The sequence below is a fragment of the Heterodontus francisci genome, chromosome 9, assembly GCF_036365525.1.
Source record: "Heterodontus francisci isolate sHetFra1 chromosome 9, sHetFra1.hap1, whole genome shotgun sequence".
In the NCBI taxonomy this organism is placed as follows: domain Eukaryota; kingdom Metazoa; phylum Chordata; class Chondrichthyes; order Heterodontiformes; family Heterodontidae; genus Heterodontus; species Heterodontus francisci.
Genome location: NC_090379.1, coordinates 23206771 through 23217731, shown reverse-complemented (window position 1 = coordinate 23217731; position 10961 = coordinate 23206771). Strand labels below are relative to the sequence as shown.

General features: G+C 41.5%; 1 protein-coding gene across 1 annotated transcript in view; it reads right to left on the bottom strand.

Moving 5' to 3' along the window:
* Nucleotides 1–374: 374 nt before the first annotated feature.
* Nucleotides 375–10961, bottom strand: part of LOC137373316 (cation channel sperm-associated auxiliary subunit beta-like) — a 96618-nt gene continuing 86031 nt past the window's right edge. Inside the window, exon 6 of the mRNA XM_068038140.1 lies at nucleotides 375–424. Coding sequence (XP_067894241.1) covers nucleotides 386–424 — 39 coding nt within the window. The 3' untranslated portion in view covers nucleotides 375–385. The remainder of the gene's footprint in view (nucleotides 425–10961) is intronic.

Sequence of the window (10961 nt, the reverse complement as noted above, 5' to 3'; positions counted from 1 at the left end):
AAGCGGCTCAATTGGCAGTGGGGCAGGAAGGCCATTCGCAGACCTTCCAGCCCCGGACTAAATTTCAGCGGAGGCGGAATGGTGGCTGGGATCCCCCACCATCCCATCCAATTTTATGCTCTCCCCACCTCCAAACCCGCAGCAGGGTAGAGAGTAAAATTCCACCCCGAGCCTCTGACTTGCTCTTGTAGCTACAGTATTTATATGGCTGGTCCAGTTAAGTTTCTGATCTTTGGTAACCACCAGGATGTTGATGGTGGGGGATCCAACGATGGTAATGTCAAGGGATGGTGCTCAAACTCTCTATTGTTTGTGATGGTCATTGCCTGGCACTTGCCTGGAGCAAACGTTACTTGTCACTTAGCAGCCCAAGCCTGAATGTTGTCTACGTCTTACTGCATGGGGGCATGAACTGCTTCGTTATCTGTGGAGTTGCAAATGGAAAGGAACACTTAATTCATGGGCAAATATCCCCACTTCTGACCTCATGATGGAAGGAAGTCATTGCTGAAGATGGTTGGGCCTAGGACTTCACTATATGGTGTAATGATTGCAGGAGTGTAAAGGGATGGGGAGGGGAGTCTTGTGAATGCTATCAGTGTGTAATCAATGAGGTTACAAGTGCTTCAGCTGCGAGCAGTTAGATTAAACCAGCTTTCTTCCCATAGCAACCCGCGTTAGATCATTACATTTCTTATGACATTGCAGCCTGTTCTTCATACAATGCTCGCATGCATTGACATGCTCTGCAATTTTTTCTCACCGTCACTCGAGTTGATATCTGGAGTGCTTCCTGCCCCCTAGGAGGAAGAGGGTGCTCCCCCATGCCTTTCAGTCTACTGCCTGTACCAGGACCTCCAAGGCAACATCTCTCACTTTTTCCATCAGCCATTTCTTCAATCAGAAGTGTTTCCCTGGTGTCTGGAGCTGTAATACACCTTTTTTAAGAGGTGCTGGCTGTCTTTATGTGGTGTCATAGATGTTTGACAGATGGCTCCCACACAGATGTGCAGTTAATATACAATGCGGGTGGCACTGCCTGCACAAACCTCACCATACACCCCCCATCCTCCACCCCACCCCAGACTAGCTACTAGTTACGTGATTAATTGGGAATCCAGATGTGACTAATTTTAATTTTCATTAGTAAATAAAACATGAGTAATAGACACCATTGTTGGGCATGTGATCTCAATACTCATATTCACACACTTTTTGTGTGTTTGTTGGTAAAATGGCAAGAGGTAAAACAAAGTGTGCAATTGCTTTTTGAGCATTGTGTGTGCTTTACTTCCTTGGTTACTGCTTATTGATTATCTGTTAAAATGGCTGGCAATGTGGATGGAAACACCAACAATGTTGTATGGAAAAGGGAACTATCATCTGGTCAGTTCAACTACTCATTATAGCCACTCCAGGTCAGCAGAAGAAAGTAGACCCGTCCAATAATGAGAAGCTCCAACAGGGGACGTCATGGAAAAGGGTAAACAGCATCCAACCGCATTCTAGATAGAGAGCAAGGGCAGGTCTGCTGTGTCTTGTGCAAGTCAGGATTCACAGCACACCTGCTTGTTTAAGTTGAAGTAGTTCTTGCAACTGCTGGGAAAAAGCTAGCAAATGCACTAAAGGTGTGCTGTTTCTGACGCTGAATAGTGGTTGGTGTTTGTTAGGTAAATATATTTGTGAAGTATATTTGCTGATGTTGCGCATAAGGCAATTTTACTAAAATTAGTAAAATGTAACCAGAACGGTTTTGCCATAGCTGGGGCTTGTCACTGATTTTAACTGGCAACACTGGGCTAACGGAAGCAAAGCACTAGGGTCCGATGGGATACATTCTAGGATCCTGAAATGAGGAAGGAAATTACTGAGATCCTGGGGTAAGGAAAAAGTTAGAGCTTTGAATTAAGGATGAAAACATAGACTGGGATATTAGTAGCATAAAGGGCAGTGAGGGGCAAGAGTGCGTACAGTGTGTTCATGAAAAATTTCTACAGTAGTATGTTTCTAGTCCAATGAGAAAGGAGGCACTGCTGGACCTGGTTCTTGGGAATGAGGTGAGCCAAATGGATCAAGTGTCAGTAGGAGAACATTTAGGGGGCAGTGATCATTGTATCAAGGTTTAGGCTGACTATGGAAAAGGACAAAGAACAATCTAGAGCAAGATTAATTAACTGGGGGAAAGCCAACTTCAGTGGGGTAAGAACAGATCTGGGACGAATACACTGGAGTCAAAGGTGAGCAGGAAAAACAGCAGCTGAACAATGGGCTACCTTCAAAGAAGAGATGGTTCAGGCAGAGTCAAGGCATGTTCCCTTGAAGGGGAAAGGTAGGGTAAACAAATCCAGAGCTCTCTGGATGACAAAAGCAATATAAATTGAGATAAAGAAGAAAGTGCGCTTATGATAGATGTCAGATATAAACTACTTATTTATTTAGAGATACAGCACTGAAACAGGCCTTTCGGCCCACCAAGTCTGTGCTGACCATCAACCACCCATTTATACTAAGCCAACATTAATCCCATATTCCTACCCCATCTCCACCTTCCCTCAATTCCCCTACCACCTACCTATACTAGGGGCAATTTATAGTGACCAATTTACCTATCAACCTGCTAGTCTTTGGCTGTGGCAGGAAACCGGAGCACCCGGCAGAAACCCACACGGTCACAGGGAGAACTTACAAACTCCGCACAGGCAGTACCCAGAATTGAACCCAGGTCACTGGAGCTGTGAGGCTGCCGTGCTAACCACTGCACCACTGTGCCACCCTATTGAAAACCAGGCTGAATGTAGAAGGTTCAAAGGGGATGTGAAAAAGCAAATAAGAGAAGCAAAGAGAGAGTATGAAAAGAGACTGGCAATTAACATACAAGGGAATCCCAAAATTTTCTATAGACATATTGTTACGACCAAGGCGGGAGGAGTGTACTGTTAATTCAGTCCCACTTCTTCACAGGTCACAACATATATTTAGATTTTCCCACAAACCGAAACAGTCAATCAAATACCCTATTTTTCCCCCAGAATAAAGTGCACCAACCAGATTTCTTTAATAAACAACACAATTATCCATTTATTATAAACTAAGTTTTAACCAATAAGGAAGTAAACATACACGTGAATTGAAATATTAAAGCCCCTTATTTATCCTAGCCCTCATGCACACACACATACACACACAACCGGTTAAATGGGAAAAAAAGGGATTTTTGTTTACAGCTGTTGCAAAGAAATAGAAGGAATAAAAAACACAGGCTGAAAAGAAGGTTTGAAGTTATTTGTTTTGGCGAGGTTTCCCAAAGGCGAATAGGCAGCGGTCAATGGAATCTTCCCAGGACAGTTCTTTCCAGGCAATGTGGATGATCAGTCTGGGTAGGCTTCCAAAAGATGTAGCACAGAAATTTCCAGTCAGGATTTACAGCAGGAAGCGGCAACAAGGATCTTCTTAAGTCTTATCGCAGCAATGCAGCAGTAAAGATTTCTTCAAATATAGGAGGAAACAGTATAATTTGATGCAAGAATTCTTTAAATATGCAGGGATTCTTCAAAGAGAGAAAGATATCAGCTGACTTCTCCTGACAGGCACACAGCAACTCTTCCATTCTGTTTTTCAGGCCAACCACCAACTGGTATTTTTAACAGTTCAAGCTGAAACTAATTTTTTCCAGAAACAAGTCCTGTGATAACCATAGATCTTGGCTTGTCATTCCTTGGCAAACATCCTTTCAGAGTCACAAGCACAACCCCTGCTGGGTTATTTGCAAACAGATGCTTTCCAGAAAGACTTGCTTACTAGCCAACCTTCTGTTGACCTTTCCTTTTGTTTCTAAAAACACAAAGTTCAGCAATCTCTAGATGAACCAATGTACAGAATTCAACTATAGGTTCTTTAAAACATATTTTACAAAAGAAATGGAAAAAATCTAGTAAAAACATAAATAGTAAAAGGGTGGTAAAAGGAGGAGTGGGGCCAATTGAAGACCAAAATGGAGTCAAAGGGCATATCTGAGGTATTAAATGAATACTTTGCATCTGTCTTTACTAAGGAAGAAGACGCAACTCAAGCAGTGGTGAAAGGGGAGGTAATTCAGACATTAGAAGGGTTTAAAATTGATAAGGAGGCGGTATTCAATAGGCTGTCTGTACTTAAATGAATAAGACACCAGGACCTGATGATTTGCATCCAACGATATTGAGAGAAGTGAGGGTGAAGATTGTGGAAGCACTGGCCATAATTTTTCAGTCTTTTTAAGACATGGGGGTGGTGCCAGAGGACTGTAAAATTGCAAATGCTACACCCTTATTCAAAAATGGTGTAAAGATAAGCATAGCAACTACAGGCCAGTCAGTTTAACTTTAGTGGTGGGGAAAATTCTAGAAAGAATAAGTCAGGGCAAAATTAATAGTCAAATGAACAAATGCTGGCAATTAAACAAAGTCAGCATGGATTTCTTAAGGGAAAATCATGTTTAACTAACTTGCTGCAGTTCTTTGAAGATGTAAGAGAGAGGGTTAATGAGGGCAATGCAGCTGATGTGGTGTACATGGACTTCCAAAAGGCATTTGATATAGTGCCGCACAACGGACTTGTGAGCAAAGCTATTGTTTAAGGAATAAATGGGACATTTATTAGCAACATGGATATGGAATTGGCTGAGTGACAGGAAACAAAGAGTAGTGGTTAATGGATGCTTTTTCGAGCTGGAGGAGGGCTTGTAGTGGATTTCCCTAGGGGTCAGTGTTGGGACCCTTGCTTTTCCTGATATATATTAATGACCTAGAACTTGGTGTACAGGGCACAATTTAAAAGTTTGCAAATGATACAAAACTTGGAAGCATTGTGAACTGTCAGGAAAATAGTGTAGAACATCTTAAGGACACAGAGAAATTGGTGGAATGGGTGGTCAGGTGACAGATGAAGTTCAGTGCAAAGAAATGTGAAATTATACATTTTGGTAGGAAGAACATGGAGAGACAATATAAAACAAAGGGGGTGCAGGAGCAAAAGGACCTGGGTGTATATGTGCATAAGTCATTGAAGGTGGTAGGACAGGTTGAGAGAGCAGTTAAGAAAGCACACAGTATCCTGGGCTTCATTAATAGGGGTATAGAGTACAAGAGCAAGGAGGTTATGTTGAACTTGTATAGGACACTAGTTCGGCCTCAGCTGGAGTATTGCGTCCAGTTCTGGGAGCCACACTTCAGGAAGGATGTGAAGGCACTAGAGTGGATGCAGAAAAGATTCACAAGAATGATTCCAGGGATTAAGAATTTCAGTTATGAAGATAGATTGGAAAAGTTGGGACTGTTTTCCTTGCAGAAGAGAAGGCTGAGAGGAGATTTGATAGAGGTATTCAAAATCATGAGTGGTCTAGACAGAGTAGATAGGGAGAAACTCCACTCGTGAAAGGATCGGGAAAGAGAAGGCACAGATTTAAAGTGATTGGTAAAAGAAGCAAAAGCGACAAGAGGAAAAGCTTTTTCATGCAGCTTGTGGTTAAGATCTGGAATGCAATGCCTGAGAGTGTGGTGGAGGCAGGTTCAATCAAAGGATTCAAGAGGGAATTAGACAGTTATATGAAAAGGAAGAATGTGCAGGGTTACAGGGAGAAGGCGGGGAGTGGCACTAAGTTAACTGCTTATTAGGAGAGCCGGTGCAAATACTTCTGTGATTCTGTGAAATTGCCACTCATCTAGAAGAAGAGCTAACGAGCATTAGTAGCATGGATTTCAGAAAGGATAAATGTGCTTGGTAAACCTAATAGAATGCATTCAGTACATATCAACATGGTATGTGATTGTGGGGAGTTGTAGGTGCTGGTGCAATGTAGTGGATGTGGACTTTAGGGAAGCCTTTGACCAGATAGTGCACGTGAGATTACTGGAGAAGATTAAGGGATATGGAATTAAGGGAAGGGTCCAAACAGAGTAAAAATTGATTGGCAGGAAGAAAACAAAGAGTAGGTGTTAAGTGCAGTTCTTCAGATTAGATGGAAGTGTGTAGCAGTGTTACACATGGTTCAGTTCCAGGGCATATCTGAATTCAGAACCAAAGAAAGCTGCAGTGGAATATTGATCAGGTAGGGTGAGGGAGGTGGTAAATGGTTCAAATAGTGGTGGTTGCAATTTAATATCAGTAAGTGGAAGGTGATACATTTTGGTTAAAAAAAAGCAATAATATACTTTACGTGGACATATAGAAGAGCAGAGGAATTTGGGGGTATAATTTGTTATTACATTAAAATGTATGATCTGTCCATATAGAAATTGCTATGGCAGGATCTCCAAATATTATTTGTTAAATACAGCCATTCTGCTCCTAACCTGTTTTGTAACTAGAGGTACACCACAAAGGGCTACTGCCAGCTTCCAAGAACTCAGCATTCCCCTAAGGCATCATGTGCTATGCATTAGGAGCAGTATCAAAATTTGGAAATGAGCTTATTTTGCATTACCTGGAGAGTCTCTTGGTTAGTCTACAAGTGCAGCTAACATCAGGAATGTATTACTAACCCTCGACCATCTCAACCTTCCAATTCTAGAGAAGAAACAGCTATGTTCATTTGAACCCTAGCTACTTGAAACTTAATAAAATTAAAGATGGAAAATCCTATTTTTGTCAGAGACGTTTAAATTATGAAAATGATGATATTCATAATAGAATTGAAAACTCACTCTTATGAAACTGTCAAGATCAACAATTTCTGCTTTCAGACCAGTAGATTTATTTTCATCTAAAGTTATCCTCATTAAAGCTCCCAAGTAATCACAGTGCAAAGATGACAGCCTGTCTTTAAAAAGTGGAAGCAAGGCATATCTGGCCAAACCTTTGGTGCAAAACAGAAATATATCTGAACAATACAGTGTTACATAAGAGACAGACTATACCTCAGTGTTAACAAATGCCATTCTGCAGGAAAGTTAAGCAGGATGATGCCCTTTAAGATGTTCCGATATTATGTGTCATGAAATTGGAGCGCCACTTGCATGGTCCTTCTTATTATCATACCATATAAAAAGTGAGCAATTTTACCTGAAGCTTCAATCTCAGCCAACAGTGAAGGTGACAACAAATTAAAGACAATCTTCTTTCCAAAGTCCGCAAAAGTTGATGGCCCAAATTTTTTATGCAAGTTCTACAGGGCCTTTGATATCATGCTTCAGCTGAATTCCAGAGATTTTGCCAAATTATTTTGCACACAATTAGCTATATACATACTAACCCACCAACAATCCTAATGTACCCATAACTCTCATGCCACGTTAAAAAAATTGCAATAAATTCAAAAAGCATATATGCATGTTCCTCTAAATAAAAAATTTCAAAGACATGTGCCCAGAATTTTCCTGTCCTGGGCCATTTGCTTGGTTCCACAGATAGTGCTGGCCCACCTAGCAGGATGTTCTGTTAAGATTGGAGGGGAAGTGCAGCTGCTTGCAGTATGATGCTGGCTGCCAGCATTAGACATTCTATCATTCTCAAGCAGCAGCCAGAGAGTTCTAAGACCCAAAGATCATTCTGGGAGTGTGGAGTTAAAATTTTTGAATACAGGACTTGTTCATTAATTTTTGAATTGCCACAGAACCCCATACTTCTAACACCAGGTTTCTTGAGGTGTTCCTCTGCTTGTGCACCCAATGAGTCGGCAAGAAATAAAGGTTTGCAGAAGGCTGGAAACATACCCGCTGCCTCATTGAGGTAATATGCTAGGCCTGTGCTAACTCTAAGCTCAAGCCAGTGATGTAACGTTTGGGAAACCGAGGAAATTCCAGGTCAGCAGTGGGACTAGAGATGCAATGCAGTGAGGCTTGATCCCCATTTCCTCTTCACTGTCCAGGAACTGAATGTTCCCTAAACACAACGAAGAGGAATATTTACCCTTGTATATATACCTTTTTTTTAACTAGTTGTAAAGTAGGATATTTAAATGTAACTTTACCTGGTCTGGTGTAATAGACATTCTGTAAGATAGTTATGAAGAGCACAGCATGATTGCGGGAACATGTAACTATCTTTTCAACATAATCATTTCTGAATTTCAATAGCGCTTGAAATGAATTGCCCCCATCGTTTGAATACCATACCTGAAAAGAGGAAATTGCTGATTTACTGTTAATGTTAAAATTCACATCCTTGCTTTCAAATCCATCCATGGCCTCGTCCCTCCCTATCTCTGTAATTTCCTCCAGCCCCTCAAACCTCCTAGATACATGTGCTCATCTAATTTTGATCATCCCCGATTTTACTTGCTCCACCATTGGTGGCTCAGCCTTCAGTTGACTATGTCCTAAACTCTGGAATTCCCTCCCTACATCTCTCTACCTCACTTTCTTACTTTAAGACACTCCTTAAAACCTCTTTGACTAAGCTTTTGGTCATCTGACTAATATCTCCTTATGTGGCTCAGTGTAATATTTTGTTTTATAATGCTCCTATGAAGCACCTTGGCATGTTTAATTACATTAAAGGCACTATACAAGTTGTTGTTGTAATAAATAAGACAACAGAATCAACCCAGCTTAAAAGGAAAAATAAATACTTTGCAACACAATATTGTTTATCTCCAAATCACCACCACCTACTTCACAAAAAGAGATTTACTTTGAAGACAATCACTGTTGTTAAGTATTATTAGCCATTCTTTCATCCTCTCCGAATAAAATAGTCATTTTAGTGCCAATCCTGAGTCATTTTGTTTTCCTCCCAGAGACACCTGGAACTAACTGAACTGGTGTAAACTTAGATCCTTCCTACCTACAGGAACAGGAGGCTTTCATTCCATTAGTGATGATGGAGAGTTATTGGAGGGAAATATTTACTGATAATTATGACAGTAGTGCTTTTGGTATCTACGATTTGGCAATAGTTGTGAATACAGCTCAATTAAAAAGATCAATATATGTTAAGAGATGGCTCAGATGAAATGTCTGCTGTTTCTGATAGGTATAGGAAAATAATAAAATGCACAATTACTGCAATATATGCATTTGTATTCGATAACATTAATTTAGTTGATCTATGTCAAATGCAATGCCTGCTCATTGTCAAATAATAACTTCACACTCTACCCTGCCACAAGACTACACATACTTTGGTATTATCAATATATTTGGCAGTCAGTACAGCACTCAAATAGGCATTGGTATCGCAGCAGATGGTCCACTGTTTTCAGTTCATCACCACAGTTGCACATTGCTGAGTTACTGTCATTCTAACCCCTTTCCTGCATCATTACTTTTGAACGACCAATGCCAGAGTGCAAGCAATTGAGGCATTAACAGATCAGACAAAGCAGTGAAGGCAGAATGCTATAGACAGAGCTGAACAATCCCATAACCAATGTATCAGATCAAAGTTCTGCAGTCTTACTACATCCAGTCGTGAATGATGGTGGATAATTAAATGATTAATCAGAGGAGGCGGGTCCACAAACTTCCCCATCCTCAATGATGGGGGAGCCCAGCACGTCTGTGCAAAAGACAAGGCTGAAGTATTTACAACCAGCTTCAGCCAGAGGTGCTATGTGGACGATCCTTCTCGACCTCTTCCTCAGGTACCCAGCATCACAGGTACCAGTCTCAGCCAATTCGATTCGCTCTATGTGATATCAAAAAATGGCTGAAAGCACTGGGTACTGCAAATGCTATGGATCCTGACAACATCCTTGTTCTAGTAATGTAGTAGTACTTGAATTTCTTTTTCATATATTTGTTCATGGGATGTAGACGTTGCTGGCAAGGTCAGCATTTGTTGCCAATCCCTAATTGCCCATGAGAAGGTGGTGGTGAGCCACCTTCTTGAACTGCTGCAGTCTGTGTGGTGTTAGGGAGGGGGTTCCAGGATTTGACCCAGCGACAGTGAAGGAATGGTGATATAATTCCAAGTGACGATGGCGTGTGACTTGGAGGGGAACTTGCAGGTGGCAGTGTCCTATCCACCTGCTGTTCTTGTCCTTTTAAATGGTAGAAGTCATGGGTTGGAAGATGCTGCCAAAGGAGCCTTGGCTGCAGTGCATCTTGTAGATGGTACACACTGCTGCTACTGTGGTGGAGTGAGTGAATATTTAAAGTATTTGATGGGTGCCGAGCAAGCAAACTGCTTTATTCTGGATGGTGTCAAGATTCTTGAGTGTTGTTGGAGCTACACTCATCCAGGCAAGTTACATTAAGGGTGGCGTAGTGGTAATGTCACTGGACTAGTAATTCAGAGGCCCCAGCTAATGCTCTAGGACATGGGTTTGAATCCCACAATAGCAGATGGTGAAATTTGAATTCAATCCATAAAAAAATCTAATTGTGACCATGAAACCATTGTTGTAAAAACCCATCTGGTTCATGAATGTTCTTTAGGGAAGGAAATCTTCCATCGTTACCTGGTCTGGCCTACATGTGACTCCAGATCCACAACCATATGGTTGACTCTTAAATGCTCTCTGAAATGGCCTAGCAAGTCACTCAGTTCAAGGGCAATTAGGGATGGGCAATAAATGTTGGCCTAGCCACATCCCACAAATGAATTTAAGGAAAACTCCTGACTTGGCCTTGTTGGTGCTGGGCAGGAAAGTCAGGAGGTGAATTACTTGCCACAGAATTCCCAACCTCTGACCTGCTCTTGTAGCCACAGAATATATGGCTGGTCCAGTTAAGTTTCTGGTCAATGGTAACCCCCAGAATGTCGATGGTGGGGGATTCAGCGATGGTAATGCAGTTGAACATCAAGGGGAGATGGTAAGATTCTCTCTCTTGGAGATCATCATTGCCTGGCACATGCGTGGCACAAATGTTACTTGCCACTTATCAGCCCAAGCCTGAATGTTGTCCAGGTGCTGCTGCATGTGGGCATGACTGCTTCAGTATTTGAGGAGTTGTAATGGTACTGAACACTGTGTAATTGTTAGCAAACATCACCACTTCTGATCTTGTGATGGAAACAAGGTCATTGATGAAACAGCTGAA